This window comes from Amphiura filiformis, chromosome 3 (genome assembly GCF_039555335.1).
Source record: "Amphiura filiformis chromosome 3, Afil_fr2py, whole genome shotgun sequence".
Taxonomy (NCBI): Eukaryota; Metazoa; Echinodermata; class Ophiuroidea; order Amphilepidida; family Amphiuridae; genus Amphiura; species Amphiura filiformis.
This window is the reverse complement of record NC_092630.1, coordinates 3,210,300-3,231,201: the sequence shown is the minus strand read 5'-3', so window position 1 is coordinate 3,231,201 and position 20,902 is coordinate 3,210,300. Positions and strand designations below refer to the sequence as shown.

Below are 20,902 nucleotides of genomic sequence, written 5' to 3'. Positions count from 1 at the left end.
GGAAATGCAAGCTGATGGACTATGCCAAGTAATACTGTAGTCTAGAGGAGTAGAAGAAGGTAAGCTTACTCATTTATTTACATCCTGATTGTGTGCACTGTCGAAGTCACTATCTACAGAGAAATCGTGCCCGCCTCATTGCCTGATCAAACCACGTTTAGCTACGGGCGTCAGCTAGCTCAGTAAAGAGAAAGCGATGTAAAATGCAGCTCTAGTTCCTGCAAAACTTAGTCTGACTTATTGTTTACTTTTTGTATATGGGCGCAGACATTTTGAAAGGTCACTTCGTATCGACCAATCAAAATTCAGATTTTTCCATTCTGGGTCAAAGCGCCTGCGCATTTACGACATTACGCCCCTGCATCTGTACAGGTGGAGGTAAACAAAATGCTGAAAGGGACAACGCCAGTCTTATAAATTGTATTTTTTTACCATTTGGAAATCGCAGATTTGTTTATTAGAAAGCATAACTATTCTTCGCATAATGGTGCACGCATTTATCGTACACACGATGTCTACAGGTATCTGTAGAGTGCTGCATACGAGTCATTTTGGACTTGAAACTATGCCTAGTGATAACACGGAAGTAACGCAGCGAGACCCGGGTCGTGCAACCACACCATCCCCGCTACAAAACACCGACGCCTCTGCAACTACTACCAGCATGTCACCAGCAGATCCGAGGCTTTTAAGGAAAGAAGAAATAGCACTTATTTGTCGACAAGCTCAGTCTGAGTATACATTTAGGAAAGCAGTTTCTGAACGCCCTGATTATCCAGTTACAATGCCAGGAATGAGTATTGATGACATGATGTTTGGTGCAGAAATTGGTTCATTTAGACTTGCAACTAATGACCCCTATCAGACTGAAAGAATTGCTATATGGTTGGGAATAGCTGGAACTGGGTTCACGTTTGTCTGTGATAAACATGAAAATCGTCAACAAGCTGAAGCTGTACTAAAACTGTTGGCACGTTACCTACAGGAGTACACGCAAGCTTTGACTTTACCAGAAAATGTTTTACTGAAAAGTGACCGAGTTGCAACTGTTGTGCATTATTTTCTGCCCTGTGGAAGACTGCTGTTCATGAATCACACAGTGATTAAACAGTTAGAAAAGGATATGGAAATCCAGCTTCGGGCTAAATAAATCAAAACAGAATGAAGAAACTGTTTCTTTGACATTTTCCAAGCTTCATAGACTTGCAAGTTGCAATGCACACCTTAGATATGAAAAGATTTTGCTTGGCAAACAATACAATATAAATATGGAATATCTATTTGCCATTAAAGTGACATTAGATATTTTGAAATGTGACCTAATCTAGCATGTCAATTTTGAAAGTTTGGCACTGTGAGAATGGGAATTTTACTGGCTGAATTTTGTATACTTTTCATCCAAAATGTAATCTATGATTTAATAAACTAGCAAACTGATGTATGGTAGCAGAACATTGATTCAAACAATATACCGTATTTAGTCAAATAAACGCCCGAGCGTTACATTTTCCCAAGGGGGGGCGTTTATTCAAGGTCAATTTTAGAACGATAATTCCCGTTAAAATCATTAGGTAAACTAAAACACACGCTAAAATGACGAACTATGAACTAGAAACACTGACTTCTGGCTCACTTCCGAGTTTCTGATCCAGAGTTTCGCCAATTATTGACGCTATTATGGACCATGTGCGCAACTTGGTAAGCTTACTACACAAGATAGCATGGAAATATCGGCATTTTTGAAACATCTTGGTTGAAAAAAGTGGTGGGGGAGTTTATTTGAGGGGGGCGACTATTTGACGAAATATGGTATCAGCTTCTATCTGAATTTTCAAACCTCTGACAATGTCCTCACTTGCTTGATCAGATCATAAATGCTATAGAAAATAAATAAAACATTTAGCTACACATGACTGGTGCCATCTGGTAAACCTTTCACAATAGCACATGATTTTGTTTAGATTGCAAAGTGGTTTTGAACATCATGTGTTATTTATATATAACAAAACAGGAACAAAAGTGAAAAGGATGTGTGTTTGACTGGTTTATAATCTAAATGCATTCCTAACTACCCAGCTAACACAAAATGTTTTTGACATTATTCGCAATAGGTTGCCAGAAAACGTTTAAATTTTGGGATATATAAAGGTAGAAGTTGAAAAACGTTTTCTTAACATTTAAAAACATGTTTTAAAAACTTACTGCAAAATGTTCTAACATAATGTTATTTAAGTGTTGACAAAATATTTGGCATGAAAATGAGTTTACAATAACATTTTGACAACATTTTAAAAATGTTTTTACCAGAACCAAAACCAAAAATATAATGTGTTTAAAACGTGTTCAAAACGTTTTGTGTTTGCTGGGTAATTCATAATATTCTCAGACATTTAAAGTTCTATGTCCAATATCCAGGGTTCCCGTGGTCCCTGAGAGTCCTTGAAAGACCTTGAATTTGAAAACACCTTTTCAAGGCCTTGAAAGTCCTGGACATTTTGCACAAGGTCCTTGAAAGTCCTTGAAAATTGGAATTTTACCTAAACTTTAATTTTGAAAAAATTTGGGAAGTGCAGAGGAGCTGTCACTGTAGTTAATATGTGCCGCATGGAGAGCCGCATCATGATTTTTGTGTTGTGGTAAGTCCTTAAAAATCATGCTTTTGGACCTTGAAAAGTCCTTGAATTTTAAAGGCTTCAAGGTGCGGGAACCCTGAATATCCTGCTATATAAGCATAAACTTCTTTCTCAATCTGCTGTAATCTGAACAATTGTATGCAATGCTAGTTTATAAATGAAAACGTAAAAGAAATAGATGTTGATGTTGTATTTGAGGATCCACAGTCGTGTCATATCCTACACCCATCGAATGTGTGTCATCAGCCCTCAGATGACTGTAGGAACCCATGGATTCGATCCATGTAGTCATATCCCTCATCAAAATCCCTTCTTTAAGAACTAAATCTCATTATGCTTGAAAAGTCACTTGGTAAAACATGTCAATAAAACAGGTAGACACCACTGTATAATGCAACTCGTTCTCAATTATCTAGTGTTTACTGTTAGTGTCTGACTTTCAGGCCAGTGGTATTGAAAACGTAACTTGACATGGATGAAAATGTTAGCGCCACTGTACACAGCTGCTATTCCATACAACCTGATCAAAGTGACCACTTGACCAGACCAGCAGTATCTGTATGCGTGTGAGAAAACAAACCTCAGATCATTTTATCTTGAGAGGAAACCCATAATAAAATTGTTTTTAGTAATTTTGATTTTTCACTTTTCAAATGAATTTACCTCTAATGAAAGTTTTGCTTCAAGGATGCTGTTAATTTCGTTTGGATCAAGTGATGGCGCTTCAGGTAGTATTGTTGGTTTGATGTCTGCATGATGAATGGATGCGTCAAGACCAGGATCCTCGTCAGCTTCTGGTGATAGTACTTGGTCGTTGATGTTGATAGGGGGTAGTTTGGACAAACCAGCCGCTGAAATAAACAACAAAATAATAATAATTATGTTAGTTTACCGGGTAGTTAAGCCTTATTTAACTAACCGCTACATGTGTATTGAAAGAGAATCTATTATAAATTCTTTTTCTATTAACAGATTTCAAAAATCCATTTTTGAACAAACTATTTTTAAAATATGATTGAGGAAATAGCATAATGTATCTTTTACCGGTCGGGTATTTTTGAAGCAAAGCCGGTAACTGTTAATGTAGGTTATAGCCCTTTATTTGAACAGCGTATCTCTAATACGTCCTTTCAAATGAAAATAGACCCTTCTTGAAAAAGGATAAATATTTTTGGGGGATACGCCGGGCTTTACATCGAATATATTCCTGGGGATGTGTTCAATTTTAGTTGGTGAGTCCAAAATAAGTAAATTCACTTGACATTTGAAGCAAATCTCAGGTTTCGAATATTTTATGCAAAAGGGTAATATACGTAGGATTAAACAAACTTAATTTTGACACGAAAATAGCCAATATGTAGAATGACAGAGGTGGCTGATTTTCATATCGATAAACCACAATAACTACGTAGTTATCATGGTTATTTGTCTCAGCAATTAATAACTCATCTCTTTGTATACCAAGCACCAGAAATGAGAATCCTCACGGTGTTAACAATTAGAGGTGTCAAATAAGCGATTTTGAATTTTGATAGAGGATAGGTACGATTTATTGCTTCAGCCCCACTAAGTCAAATGTAATTAAACAATTCTTGGTTGACTCGGTAAAGTCTTATTTTGTCTTTTGCCATCATATTGTCACTTTGGTTCAAAGAACAACCGCAAAAGCTATGACTTGTAGCCTGGAGGAAGATATCAGTGGAGTGATAACACCCAAATACGGTTCATTTTGCCTTCCACTATTAGACTGTATACAATTGAACAATACCAAATATCTGATGGCATTTATATCGGCCTCTCACCCTGGAGTCGATTACTCTATGACAGTCTTAATGCTCTGCGTGCTAGCTATATGCTTCAACATATAAAGTGTTGAGACATTTTCTCAAAATATTAAGAGGTATCTCGAGAATCACTGAACCAATACCAGGTTTGTTTGTACTCATTTTTATGTATTTTTCATGCTGATTCCAAATATGGTCATGAAAACGTACAATTCTGAATTTTTTGAATTTTCAAAGAAAATTTGGAATTTGTCGTCTGTCAATACCCGTGTGGAGAGGGTTAAGCTGAATTTATACTCCATCGCTGAGCGACGAGCGATAAGGCAGCGTGCTTTTCTTAATGTGATAAAAAGCTCTCTATTTCAACAGCATAAAAACCAATTGCTATCCCGGTCGCTGTCGCTCAGCAAAGTAGTATAAATTCAGCTTTATGTTCGTTGTTAACCCTTTACTTTACTGAAAGATGATGGACCAAAATATTTCTTGCTTGAATTGCAAGTTCGATAACAAGTGCAGAGATGGGCATAATTGACATCGTTAATTGACCTCGGTTGACTATAAATTCTATGTCCCATCTATTATTGGTTCCATTCCCCCCACATTTTTCAGTCATGTTGGGAGCGGATGCGGTGAGATTGTCATTGGTAGGACCAACTAAAGTTTAGTAGAAATTTTCCATTGAAATTAGTTTCAACTGATGTTGAAAACTTTGAAGGATTGATTTGGAATGAGTTTTCAGAAAGCTGAAATTTTATTGAACACAAAACGAAGCTCCATGTGGTGGTATATAAGCAAATTCGGGAGGCTTAGTGAGCGAGGTGAATAATCAAAATACGAAATGGTGCCTTTAGAAAGCAAATATTGGCATTTTTTTTAAAAGTGGAAAGCTTGCTGAAATGGTGCTGTTTGAGAGAGGTAGATATTAGAAGAGAACATTACATACCCCCACCACCACCACCACCACCACACACACCACACACCCATCAACGTCTAAAAATATTCAACCCTTGTAAATCGCCTCACAAAATAAATTAAATATTTACTTTTATTGCATTCAAGCGGACAGGATCTCAAATTATTGCATTTTTAATATCTCGTAAAAAAAAAACCCAATAAATAACAAAATAAAAATTTGTAACAACAACAAAAATAATAAACCAGAAATATATCTCTGGTTATAAACGTATATTGAATCTTAATACCTTTTGTTTCCATTCCATAAACGCAAGGACCCAAATGAAGATTGCTTTTGTTCAAAAATAGATAAAAATCTCATGGATAGATCAAATTATTTTCATGATGAAAACGTTAACAAGTATAGAGATGACTATTGCCTTAGGTAAACCAACATAAGGTATTAAATGAATAATAATGGTGTTGACTTTGATATACCGTTGTAAGATTGCATTACATGTTGCAACATGCAACTGTCAAATAACGAATCTCTGCTCTATTGTGCTTTTTAAGTTAAACTCATCTTTTTATTGACATCATAATTAATAGACGCTAATATTAGCCATATTAATTAAGCCGTGATTTATATCATTTAATCAGTACACTAAGGCAAACAAAAGGCTATGATATTATGTTTTATACTCTGAAAAAAGTTCGAGAAAAGTAGAAGCTAAAAAGGTTCTTGACCTGTCCTGTAATTAGAACATGAAATGGTTCTACAAAGAGTCTATTATAAAGGTTCTGGAAAGGTTATAAAGAACCATTTAGAGCTGATAGAGGAACAACTGTAAAAGCTAAAAAGAAACATTTTGATGAGGTTTTATTCCGATTTTCAAGAAACCTTAACCTTTCATCTTGAAGGTCCTGCATACAGGACATAGACAGCTAACAGTGGCGTACCGTGGCCGCCCCACCCCCGGGGGGCTGAAGAAGAAACAATTTTGCCGCCCCTTCCTTAACAGCCCGAAAAGGTTGACCCAATTTTTTTCACGGTCGTTTGAAAATTGAAGAGCAAAAAAAAAAAAAAAGGATTTTAGGTGCTTGCGTCCCAAAAGCAACCTTTTTTCAAAAATTTTTATGCTTTTTCAATTTTTGGCGCCCTTTTTTCTTTGATAATTCGTTTTGCCGCCCCCTTCGTTTTTGCCGCCCCTGTTTTTGTCGCCCCTTCTTCTTCCGCCGGCATTTTTGCCGCCCCTACTTTGACCCCGGGGGGCTGGCGCCCCCAAAGGCCCCCCCCCCCCAAAAAAATACGCGCATGGCTAAGAACATTCTTTCTCTAAGGGCGAATTAGTAGTGGTAGTGGTAGAAGTCTGGTCAGTACTCAGTAGTATGAGGAGGAGGATGTAGACGGAGGAGTAAGAGTAAAATGTGTAATATTAGCTCACTATCATTCAGTACGCAGTTCAATCACTGTTCGTAGTCGGAGCGTTAAGATCTCAAGATCGAAACCATGATTTCCGTGGAGGCTTCAAATATTAACTCTTTCAACTTTTGATACCTTCTTTTTTTCTCCGTCATACAGCTTTGAGTTAAGCAGTTTCCGGTTTCTTAATTAATTTTTTGGTTGTAGTCAGGTAGAGCTTGTGGCGATAAATTGAATCACATCTTCATCAATAACACTTGACGAACTTAACTGTACTTTGACTGGATGATGAGAAGCGACTGACGTCCTCCTCACGCGTATCTTTCAGAATCATCATGCTAACTGGATTTTAAGGGCACGAATGATGATACAATCACTGTCATAGTCCATGACCAAATTCCCAAACATTTGAATAAAAAACAACTGTGTTTACCAACTCAAATGCCGGTGTAATATGCAAACATATGAAAATACTGATTCTTTCTGTTATTTTTTGCTCATTTTACTTGCCAGCATGCTTTTTGTTGGCTTGTGCATTTTGTATAGGTCTGGACCGTGGATTTTTCATGGACAGAATCGTGTGTCCCTTATGGACCAACCATTCATCAAGGTAAACAAACAAACAAAACCATCTATTAATGACAAAGTGTCTATTATAATATATAAAATCTAAGGTACTGTTATTAAATCGGCAATGTGGACGGACCCTTAAATAATTCTTCATCAATCACAAAGTAACCGTCTAATTCTGTCGGAACTCTAAACAAGTAACCGTATTTGTACGAAGACTAGTAAATTGTCATTCCTTTTTTTCTTCAAGTGATCGATCTTGTGCGTTATTCCGACTAAAGCAAAGTGTCTAATCACGTTATAATTAGCGTGGACTTTAAAATAGGCCAATCTTCAAAATGATATATGGTGTAATAAGGCATGGGCGAGTGTTGATCGAAAAATCGTACAACGCACATCCAACAATATCATTTGTACAGGCTTTTTCCAAATGTTTTTGTCACCCAACAAATTTGATGTTTAGTGAACTGTCCCTAAAGAAGAGCAGTGTGTCTGCTCGAAACGTCGAAAGAAAGAAAGAAAGAAAGAAAGAAAGACAGACAGAAAGAAAGAAAGAAAGAAAGAAAGAAAGAAAGAAAGAAAGAAAGAAAGAAAGAAAGAAAGAATGGAAAGAGGACAGGGAACCTTAAGGTAGTAGATGGTGACAATTTAAATCTGGTTCAGGGTTACCTTTAGAGAAGGCGCATGTTAAAGTTCGCGCACTTTCGTGGAAAATTAATACGCTAATTATTATCTTCTTTATTGAGTGATCACTACACTGTTACATGCCAAACAAACGGGCTCATTTATTAGGCTTAAATGTGACTTGATAACTTTGTAATCAATCATTTAGTCGTCATTATAATTCATCATGTCCCGCCTTGCTAATTCAAATAAAGCCCGAACCTATCGCGCGCATATATATCTGCATTGTCACGTTAATTTATAATTATCCACAATTTCCAAATGTTTTCACTAATTCAATGAAGGAGCTGCTTCCAGGGCAATCTACAACACAATTGCTTAGATGTTTATCGTATAATATTCTGATGAATTCATTTAAGGGGTACTACACCCTGGCCAATTTTGTGCCTATTTTACATTTTTCTCAAAAATTATAGCGCATTGGTGGTAAGTAAGGTATGTATTTTATAGGGGCAAGTAGTTATTGATTTATTGATAAAATATTGGTTTCCCTCATTTTTGACTGTAACTCCACAACTGTTGTCTGTACTGAAATAAAATTTCCAGTGCAGTTGTTGTAGTCCTTGCCCCTATGATATACATATCTTGTCACCGATGCACTATGATTTTTAAGAAAAATGCAAAAATTTGTTTCTTTAACCAGTCGGTCCGGGTGGACTGGACACATGCTTGGGTCCTGATGGTACATGTGCAATCAAAACTTTATATAAGCATGCTGGCATTTATGGAGAGAAAAGAATAACAGAAAAAGGGTAAAAAACTAAAGACCGCTCCCAAAAAAGGTGAACAAGTTTGCTCTTGAGTCGAGAAATAATAAATTGGGAATTCCTATTCCATGCCTCGATACAAAAGCTATCAAAATAATAATTTGTAAACTTTCTTTCACATTTAGAAAGTGAGTTAAGATTATTGTTGATTATCCTTAAGACAGTCCTTAAATTATGAGATGGAATACGATCTGTTTTTTGTTGTTTTTTGTCTTTTGCTTTTTTAATTTGCGGTTAGCAAAACCGCTCAAACTCATACCCCGATATTTTTATGCCTACAAATGGATGGACAGTCGGTGATATTACAATGGTAGTAAAATGCGTTCGCTAAATAATAGGCTATACGATTAAGGATAGCAAACATAAGAATGAAATCATAAAGTTTCATTCATAAATTTATTACATTGGAATCGAAAGACAAACTAGCAAATTGATCAAATATGGACAAGCGTTGGCGTACTGTTTGCACATCGTCGCTTAGCACAGGTTGAAATTAGGTGAATCGGAAGTTGTCCAGAATTAAAGAGTGTACCCTAAAATAGTTGATCCGACAGTACTGTTGACTAGGAGTAAATATAAGAAATAAAAATGTTTAGTTTTGTCTTTGACATTATTATTATTTTCATGAATGAACGTATGACTTTTGTTCTCTGTTTGACCTATCGGCTATATACAGTTGAAATGCGCCGAGTTTCAAGTCGCTTGCGGGACGTTTTAATATTTTGGTGGTCTTATATACCTTTTTATGGCTTGACTATCAATATAATTGTGTTTCTTATCGCATACACCATTATTTAAAAGGTAATCTTTAAAAGTAAAAGAATAACAAGTTCGGGTAATTTGTAATTCTGTCTCTGTTGTATAGTATTATATTCTTATTAAACTTTTTCTTGTCTGTTTAGTGGCTATAATGCATGTTGATCTTGTTCAACAATTATACAGATGTTTTAAGTTGGCTGTTAGTCATGTTACGTACTGAAAAGCGATATATGTGACCCTTTTACAAGCTAAACTCATTTGGGATATATGCGTATTTTTTGCACGATCTCATTTTCCAAATTTCAATACTGTTCAAAGACCCCTTGTGAATAGGATAGGAATAGTTCCAAACTACAAAGGTACTTAGTAAATAAGCCAGAGACCCTACCGTTATCAAGTTATTTATGGTACTATTGCGATTTTTCGTGATTTACAGAAAGCCTTTGATACTCCACGAGTTTCTTTTAAAAAACACTGTTGTTCAAATCTTAAGTAATGTGTCTCAAAAAATGATAGAAGTCAACGTGCATTGACTCAGTTCTGTCCGATTAAAAACCTATACAAGAATGCCCCAAGGATCAATTCTAGGGCCATTTCTCTTTATAATATCTGCATGAAGATAACAGGCCTACTACTTTTCTTGCTCTTCAGATGATATATACACCTCAGCTTTAAAATTGATGCTGTAGATAATCTGAGTAATATTGCTGATTGGTTTAAAAGAATACTCGCAAAAATATCAAAAGTACGGGACCCGATAGTTCTTTATAATCAAATAGCGCCATAGCATAAATAAGCATGATCTCTCTATGATTACAAAAATTAAATCGTTATAGTCCAAACATCGAAAACGAAAAAGAAATCATACTAAAGATACCAAATATATAACTTGGCAAATTCATATGCATAAACCTCTTAATAGTACCTTTTATGCTTTCACCAAATACCCCAAGACATTTTTATTTTAAGAGCGATGTCACCAAAATGCTTGCATCCGTAGATAAGCCTTCCTTTTCCTTTCCCTTTCAAGGGTGGAGCAAGTATTTAACCGCTAAGATTTTCATGCATGCGAGTGATGCGGCCTAGCATCATTCGCATGGCAGCTGAGAGTTGTCCGGTTTCTTGACTCAGATTATACAGGCCAACTTTTCACTATTGATGTACACTAACATCAGTTCATTTCCTCATATTCGCCTAAATTCCTAATTACTCTTGATTACTGCTCGGATCTTGTCCGACTAAAAACCCAACACAAAAATAGTACTTCCTTATATTTGTAAGGGAACGCTGACTTATATAAACAAGACATTAGCGACAAAGAAGTGAAGAAAAATCTGTTCCAAATGTGATTAAGGATGTCGACGCATTTATCATTTAATAATATTAAAAATCTGTAAGGTCAGTCATATATCATATATGTCAATATTGATCAAGAAAGGGTTCATTTCTACTTCATCTAGCCAGCATTCGCCGCCTCATCATACGCTATATACAAGCAACCACAGATTACCGATGCTTGCTGCTAAATCCTGCAAATGAGACAAATGAACGAATGAGTGAGCGAGACCAAATGCATGGTACTGCTACCGGAATTCATTAAAGGAAATTGGTGAATTCTTTCCGTGTCGGTTCATCATCTTGTTTCAACCTATTTTCAACTAACCAAATATGATTTAAAGCAGCATGTATGATCATGATTTGTTTGATGGACACAAGCTCTTAGATGCCCCATTTTTTAAGACCCCGAATTCAGGTTGCGCCACTTTTAAAAAAGCTGTAAAACCGAACGTTCTTAAATATGTGGGAGAACTTCACTTTTAGACAAACAGCATCTGACTTGCCTGTTAATATATCATATGCTCAGAAATAATGGGTCTAAAAGGCCTTAGAAATCTTTCTTGTCTTGATGGAACCCTCCTTAAAAGGTTCTTCAACCCTTTGTAACAATTTTGGCCTTTATCATGTTTATAGAACCTTTTTGGTTTGTTACAGAACCGTTGAGGGTTCAGTCCATATAGAACCTTTTTTGCTGAGACTGTGTGGATGGGTGATGATGACAATGAGATGGTGGTGTGGTGATGATGACGATAATGATGATGATGATGATGATGATGGTGGTGGTGGTGGTGGTGGCGGTGGTGTGGTGGTGGTGGTGGTGGTGGTGATGGCGGTGGCGGTGGTGATAGTGGTGGTGCCGTGGTGGTGGCGGTGGCGATAGTGGTGGTGGTGGTGGTGGTGGTGGTGGTCAGTGGTGGTGGTGATGGTGGTGACTATTGGTGGTGATGGTGTTGCATTGTGATGACAATGACGAGTATAGTAAGGAGGAGCATGCGAAGTATTTTCATTCATTAACACATTTTCAATGTCATGCAAAATAAAATAATGAGATGGAGTAAACATATGGCTTTAGTGATGTCAATCAAGGTCTTATTTGTAGACAACAAATAGAAAGAGGTCAAAGGTTATCATTTTAATACTTGACTTTTTGTTCAATAGTGAACTACAAACAGCTTATAAATGAGATAAAACTCATTGCCCTTCGACCGGAAATCTTATTCCGATAGCTTTACGCCCGAACTGACCCACACGAGAATAATGACAATGCAGAACTTCGGGAAATCTTGCCCGAACTCAACTCAAGTGATCAAAAATTACCTTGCGGGAACAATATGTGACGATACCAAGTAAATTGAATCCTCTGTCATGTTCAAATCCAGGGGATTCAATTTTATTTACTTCGTCATTCAAAGAGTTGTGTTTCTATAGAATTGTACACCGGGATTGTACGTCACACGTCAATGAGATTTTCAACATACTTTGGCCTGATATTACAATGTATTTATGTGCAAGAACATCAATATGAACATGAATTTTTGTTTTTGCTTGATAAGATACTTATTTTCAGATTGACTCAACTAAAATCAGTTCTGCAAAACATAATTGGATGGGTGAGTGTAGTGGTCCTCTCACTCGCTTCTCACCACTGCGGCGGGTTCAATTCCCTGCTTTGCCACGTGTGTGATTTGTTGTGCATGCTCGTCCTCGCAGGTTTTTCTCCAGGTTTTTCCGGTTTTCCTCCTGCATCTAAAATCGGTCCTCTTCCCATATCCCTGTCCCGTCATATCCGGATGGCATCCCTTTAATTTAGTAGCCTCGCCTCTGGGCACTATTGGGGCTTTGCCTGGCTTCGGCCGAATGTTATAAATAAATAAACAAATAAATAAAAATACTTTTCATATTCTTAAAATGGACATATTGGTTATAGGCTAGCACATATCAAGCATACGGTAACCTAATTCGATCTCCTTTTACAAAACATTAGAACGGCACCACGCCAAATCTGTAAATAAAGAGATTCTTTTTGTGTTGAAGCTTGTTGACATACAGATTTGACAAGTCATCAACAAATGATTGACTGATGTCTTGCTATCATATCTATTTTATCTATTAAATCGTCAATAGTTTTTGACAGACCACAATTTGTTCCGATGACGCTCATACTGATGTATGATTACACAAACCAACCCCAAAACATTGTTAGGCACTGTCTATACATGTGTGTTTGGCTGAACAACTGGTATTTTCTCAGTAAGTAAAGCATAATGATAGATTGAGATAATTCTGTTGTTGACTAATTTCCGAAATGACCATATATTATAATTAAAATTGGCAACATTAACTAGGCAGTTTGCAGTGCAGGCTTTGGGTGTACATACCGATGGTAATTATATTTTTAGAAACCGTTAATGATATATTATGATGCTAAAAATAATAATGATATGATTTGAAATTTTGGTTACGGAGAATATCCAAGTGTTGGATTCAATGCTCGAACAAAATACTAGGTGATGGGTTTTCTTTGCCTGAGTACATGTACCCGGCTACTCATAATCACGATGAGGATCTATGTGTATGAGATGCCCGGCCCCCCTGTATACTGGTATACATTCTAACAGATATACAACAGGCCCCTTGGTATAAAACACAAACTCATCCCTTCACCCTTACACAATACACATACCCCACACTCACCCCGGCCCTACGTACACCAAACTCACACCCACAAACACACCCCACAATCATTACTTGAGTACCGGTAATAAGTGTGTCAATGCAACATGTGGTATAAAGACCTGGTGACTATAATGTAGACTTTCCTTGCTCCGGGCTTCCACTCAAAAATATCTTCACTTTCGACAGCTTATTGCAAGATTGCGAATACGCATGCGCACTCTTTGCCTTTATCAATTATTTATGTATATATTTCAATGTAATTACAATATTGAACATTTTTAAAATTTTGAAATTACAAATTTCACATATATCTCGAGAATATTTAAATATTGAGCAATAAATTGGTTTATTTGAATAGTTATTATGGAGTTATTACCCGCTATATCCTAAACGTGCAATTAATTAAACATTCGATTTTTTTTCCCTTTTAGATTCTCCAGTCTTTCATAAGTCACTTCCTCAAATCCTGTACGAAGGGATCATTTCTTCCATACCAACTATTAACACACACGTATAATGATTCCAAACGAGTGGTACTAAGTAATTTATCACCTATCGCGCAAATATATTATAAACTGTTTTACGCACTGGCTGTCGTTCTTACATACAAGTGTCAAGCACGTGTATCTGTTTACTGTTCATATATACCACGTGGGTATTTCTCCAGGGAGAATAACACATGATACGAACCTGAACCCCACCCGCCTCGGTGATAGATGCACGTGTCGTTAATTCGATAGTAACACTACAAGCAACAGGCTAAAGTAGCAAGTGCATTGTCTCAAACAACCTTACCTGCCATGCCAGTATGCAATAATATAACCCCAATATGTTTGCAAAATTTCAAATGATCTCCTAATGTATCGGTAATAGAAATTCATCTACCAAATTCATGTTTTGAATATGATTGTTGATTAATTGGATATCATTGATTCTGATTTTGTAAATAAGACCAGTTTGGTGCATAGCGCGTTAATATGTCTTCAGACAAACAGATCCAATCATATAGGCATACTGAAGACTAAAAGGTAACTTACCATTTCAAAACGTTATGCTCGGATGGAAGATGGAAAAACCTTTACATAGAGGACACTTATTGTTGAACATAACTACACCCCAGAAATGTGTTGCTATCTACCCCTGATAGCACAATATGCATAGAGGTGTGTTGCTATCTACCCCTGACAGCACAGTATGCATGGTACAGTGTGTGTTGCTATCTACCCCTGAAAGCACAGCCACAATATGTATGGTACAGTGTGTGTTGTTATCTACCCCTGATAACACAGTACATGCATGGTATACAGTGTGTGTTGTTATCTACCCCTGATAACACAGTATACATGCATGGTACAGTGCGTGTTGCTATCTACCCCTGATAACACAGTACATGCATGGTACAGTGTGTGTTGCTATCTACCCCTGGCAGCACAGTATGCATGGTACAGTGTATGTTGCTATCTACCCCTGATAGCACAATATGCATGGTACAGTGTGTGTTGCTATCTACCCCTGACACAATATGCATGGTACAGTGTGTGTTGCTATATCATATACCACTTGCAGCACAATATGCATGGTACGGTGTGTGTTGCTATCTACCCCTGATAGCACAATATGCATGATACAGTGCAGTGTGTGCTGCTATTTAATCATGATAACACGATATGCATATCACTGTGCGTTGCTATCTACCCCTGATAGCACACACTCTAAGAAATAAAGGTTCTAGATAGAACCTTTTTGCAGGAGAACGCACTCTCTTGAACCTCTAAAAAGGTTCTTTTATTTTGGAGAACCCTTAAAGAACCTAAAACGGTTATGTGTCGTGTCACGTTTTTGGGCCATTTACGATGGTTTTGGAACCATTTTTGGTTCTTTAGATAATCTCTAAGGGTTCTCCTGAGAGGACAACTTTAGAACGTTTTTAGACCCTTTGTTTCTTAGAGTGCAATATACACGATGTGTGTTGCTATCTACCCATGATAGCACAGTATGCATGGTACAATGCTATCTACCACTGCTATCTACCACTGATAACACAGTATATGCATGGTACAGTGCAGTGCAGTGTGCGCTGCTATATACCATAACACAATATGCACAGTGCATGTGTTGCTTTCTACCCCTGATAGCACAATATGCATGGTAGGCGTGGGGGTGTGTGTGTGTGTTGCTATCTACCCCTGATAGCACAGCATGCATTGTATGGTGTGTGCTGCTATCTACCACTGATAACATAATATGCATGACACAGTGTGTGTGTTGCTATCTACCCCTGATAGCACAATATGCATGGTACCTTGTATGTTGCTATCTACCCCTGATAGCACAATATGCATAGTACATTATGTGTTGCTATCTACCACAGATAGCACAGTATGCATGGTACAGTGTGTGTTGCTATCTACCCCTGATAGCACAATATGCATAGTGCATTGTGTGTTGCTATCTACTCCTGATTGCACAATATGCATAGTACTGACATTGTGTGTTGCTACCTACCCCTGATAGCACAATAGGCCTATGCATGGTACCTTGTGTGTAACTATCTATACCCCTGATAGCACAATTATATGCTATTTGCTATTTTGGGTCCCGAATAATTATTATTATCCAAATATAAAAGAGACCTACGGTTTCCAAAATATTGCCGGCATTTAAAGTAATTATGCATTATAGTTTTCAGCTAAATTTTAAATTGGCATTTGAGTTTCTGAACACAAATAATTAGCTCAAATAATTTATTAAGCCATGAGCAATTAATATGTGTCACATCATGATATCACGGTGATAACTAGCTATTCACCACAAATCCAGATATTATACCGTGATTTTAACGTGGAAGAAAAAAACCCAATATATATGAAGCTCTTCTAATGGCCCAGGGGCTTCCTAATCCACCGAACTATAGCAGATCATACCATGTATATACAGACCATACACGTGGAAGTAGTATATAGCCTAAGTAGCCGAGGGGCGCAAAGATATATTTTAAACCACCAAGGCACTCCACGTGCAACTTCCGGTGCGCCTATGAACCGCCCGAACATTTCCCTTTTAAAGGGTTACAACGATTTTAATTTCCCTTCAAATTTTGTACATCTCTTTTCCACTCATGAATAATTTAATGACATTTTACCTTTTAAAATGTATCTATTTAGAAAGGGTACCGATTTACTCAGTGCCCCCAGTCCCACCCCGTGTCTAATGACTCATGATACGCCAAGTTGTCTCATATACATCTTTAAGCAACATTTTACATTTATGCTATGCAAGTTATTCAAAAATTAGTACGAAACCTTTGGTTAAGAAATTGGATTTGAATTCAGATGTTTGTTGAAAGAAAATTAGAATTCCTGTTATCAAAAGTCTGAATGAAATACCACAAACTTCTTAATTTCCTTTTACGCTATAGCTCGTAATTTGTAGAATGTTCCTTTAAGCTCGAAAAGACGAAGCCATGGATCAAAATTCAATATAGACCGAACAGTTATCTTCACTTCAAATCAAAATCCCGCGGTTTAGAACGCGATGCTTATCGGTAGCAAATTGCCCTAACCCACGCGAAGCCATCCCGGAGAGGTGTCTACAACATACAGCACGTGTCATAGAGTACGCAAAAAAGTCACAAAGAACCTTAATGGTATTTAAACCACCAGAAAAATATAAATAATGTCGCTTTAGATTTATGTTGTGATAACGGGATTTAGGTCAGAAAAAAATAATAAGTTACTGTGTTTATACTTTATATCATTTTTATTAGTTGACCCGATTGGATACCTTGTAACTACGTTACGTATCTATTTGTGTATATTCTGCATGCGTAATCTTTAGTAAAAAAAGATTAACTCTATACATAGGCTATTTATTCCCCAAATTCAAGTTGGATAGGGATGTGCCTCTGATAATCTCAAAGTGGGCCCATATTTGCACCAATTTTCCACGACAACGGATCCATTTTTATACTAAGGCCCAGATATATGATCAAATTAATACAAACAATTCGTAAGAATTTTACAACTTAAATTTCCAAAACAATTTGCAATTTCGGCTCCAGTTGGGTGAAAAATTGAAAAATGAAAACATATCCCATTTTTATACCAAAATTGACCCCAAAAAAGGGGGCGGGCATTATTATTACAAAATATCCGAAATGAGACCCGTTTGTGCGGCAAAGCCCCCTATACATGGTCATTTGTACTGAGAATCCCCCTGCAGGCCATACATATAAGCTCGGCTCTATCTGAATATCGTCAAAATTAATTATCATGTACTGTTGTCTGTAATTCACAGTGATCAGTTAAATGACTGGTTCTCAGTAATTGAGTGAACAGTTGAGTTGTCATTAATAACATTATCATCCATTTATACCTAAAGACATTCATCATTATTAGCTTTGTTCAAAAATGAGCGTGAACTTGGATTGAAACTTCGGGTTAATTAAAAGAAATGTTTCAACTTCGCCTTTCTTAATTTTCGTGAGTCAAAGTTAATTAAACAAAGAAACATTGTATTGTAAATTAGGTAAACAACAATAAAATACACAATTAAATCTATTGTATTGGAACTGGAAATAAACCAACCTAAAAAAACAAAATTATTGTTCGGTGGTTTGCTTCACACAATACCTACAATAATGGCTATGCATTTGTGCACGAAACACACCGATGGTTGAGAGCCAGAAAGCTTCAACCCGCAATCACCTGCTCCCACAAAATGAGCATAAAGTCGCCGGGCACTATATAAGATACAGTCCATTAATCATGACAAAATTCAATAGAAAACAAAAGACATTGCGGAGGAAATATTGTTTTTTGAAGACTAAAACAAGGAGCAAACTTTATGCTCATTTTGTGAGAGCTGGTCATATAGCGAGTTACGGTTTTCTGGTTCTGAACCTTCGACATTATTGTTGTCAATTGTACGGCACGCCCCCTTTGCTACACATGAAATGGAAATTATTCCGCTTAACAACATTTTCAGACAAGATATTCTATTTTATTGTTTTAACTCATCTTCTCATCGTCTTGCTGATTATGTTTGTGGTTTATATTAAATAGACCGTTCGCATGGCGGTGTTTGAAAAAACAAAGTGCTTTTATCTATAGTTGTTTTACAATGTATATTTACATTTACAGGCATATTAGGTCTATGACAAGAGTATTTTGCTGTCAAAATGCTCAGTTTGTATACTTCGAATAGAATGCTACTATTTTACGAGAACATAAATGAAAAAAGTAACGCTTTGTTACAAAATACTTTTTTATGATGTATTCTGTATAACAAAGATAATTAGATATAGATGTTTCGGTGTTTTTCCCAAGGCGGTGAGAAAAACAGACTGACCAACACATCTAAAGGATGTTGTATGTAAATAAAACCCGCCGTTTTTTTGCCAATTCGACTGAAACTTTGTGGAAAAAATGAGAAATTTGTCAAAATATGCTTGCAATAGTTGTTCATGCAAGTTTTTTTCAGATTTTTCTAGCTATCTGTCATTTGTAAGTGTCATTTAGCCTCTTACAGAAAAAATTAAACAAAAATCGCGATCGAGCAGGTATTGGGTCTTAGCGTGTTGGGATAAAAAAAGTTTTCGTGGTTTCAAAGTTGTGATATCTCAAATAAATTGATAATTTTCATTTTTGTAGATTCTTTCTTTTCCATTTCTTTTCTAGTAATGCTTTTACTTATAGGACTACGGTATCAGCAGGGGTAGCGCGAGCACAAAAAATCAAGGGGTCCAATTTAATTTTTCTGGACCCTTTGGTACCTGCAAAACCAACATTTAAGGGGTCCGATGAGAATTTAAGGAATCCATCTGTCCGAAATTCTAAACTTCAGAACTTAAACTGTCAAATATTCCAGTGAAATTATTAGTGTTGTTGGCCTATGGTGATTCAAAAGGTTTACAGATCTTTTTATTTTGTTATTTTTTTTAATTGATGATTTATGCCTCCGTGCATCGTGAAATTAAGGAGTCCATACAGTTTTTATCGGATCCTTTGGTCACTACTTAAGATTTAAGGAGTCCAAAATGGGCAAAATCAAAAAATAAGGAGTCCCTGGACGCACAAACTCCTTAAATGCGACCCCTGACGGTATGTCACCATTGTGAGTTATTTCTTGGAAATATGCTTGATAGTGATATCCTTTCATGGCAAGATCATGAGGCTGCTGTGATCGGACAATGAGATAATCCAGTTGAAATCCATACCCCCTATGAAATACATAACCTTAATTTCGCACACAGGGGATGTAGATTTCAAATGCATGGGATTATCTGAATGTGTGATTCCATTTGAAATCTTCATCCCTGTGTGAGAGATTGTAATCTCTTCCATCGGGGGTGTATGGATTTCAACTAGAATAGCCTAATACCTGAGAATCACGTGGTTAGCAAATCATGTTGTTTGAATTTATTTGATTTAAGATTGGTCAAAATGACAACAACAAAAAAACCTCTTGTACGCTTATTCTCCTACACGGCCATTACAAAACCACATTACCAAGGATGACAATGATAAGCTACATTACATTATCCGTTGATTTGTATGCGCGGCCACACATCGTTTTCTGCAAAAAACAGAAATTACCAATTCTGTTGAAGATATGGGAGGTATATAAAAGCGGAGAAGTCGTTGAAACCATTACTGATGACGACTAATTTTCACACCTACAGTAAGAAGCCGTTAGCAATCCTATTAGTGTCAGGCATAGTTCTACAGTTAGCATATCATGGCCCGGACATCACTCTACTAGCAAGGGCTGAATGACACAGAGGCTAAACTTAGTGGCTTGGCTCTGAAGTGATGGATGCATAAACATAAGGGTTCTACCCAGGGAAGGGTATTTTATGTGGAATTTTGCATATGATTTTTGTTTGTGAAAGACTCATGACTGTGTTTCAAATATGTAAATTTCATAGCTGCACAAGTAGGACAATTAGATACAAAAACAAAATACTAAAAACAGACATATCGAGAATTTGAACAGGAGGAGGAGGAGGAGGAGGAGGAGGAGGAGGAGGAGGTGTAATATTAGAATGATAACAGAGGAATTGTGAAAAGGTAAAAAGTAATAGTAGTAAACAATAGGGCAATCTCTATAGCTACATTTTGTTGGTTCTTTCATTTTTGCTTTCGTTGACATTATCAAGCACTTCAAATCAAATGGTTTGCTGCATACACTATGGACCACTATGGCCTCATCCCTATGGCATAGTCCAATAACCTCAATTAAACAATCATAGTGCAAAATTTGACCTGAAGTTGCAGAGTATATATATTAGTTTTTGTACTCAAAATTTCAAAGGTCATGCAATGAATGTACAAATGTATTGGGCTTAAAAAACTTTGTCCTGATAGATGAGCA

At 36.7% G+C, this 20,902-nt stretch overlaps 2 protein-coding genes across 2 annotated transcripts in view; one reads left to right on the top strand and one right to left on the bottom strand.

Annotated features, from left to right (window-relative positions):
- Nucleotides 1–20,902, bottom strand: part of LOC140147877 (uncharacterized) — a 60,507-nt gene that overhangs the window by 15,297 nt on the left and 24,308 nt on the right. The window contains 1 exon segment of the mRNA XM_072169654.1: nucleotides 3,297–3,484. Coding sequence (XP_072025755.1) covers nucleotides 3,297–3,484 — 188 coding nt within the window.
- On the top strand, nucleotides 351–1,510 carry LOC140147876 (AP-5 complex subunit sigma-1-like). Its single transcript, XM_072169653.1, has one exon. The coding sequence runs from the start codon at nucleotides 485–487 to the stop codon at nucleotides 1,148–1,150; it is 666 nt and encodes a 221-aa protein (XP_072025754.1). The 5' UTR covers nucleotides 351–484; the 3' UTR covers nucleotides 1,151–1,510.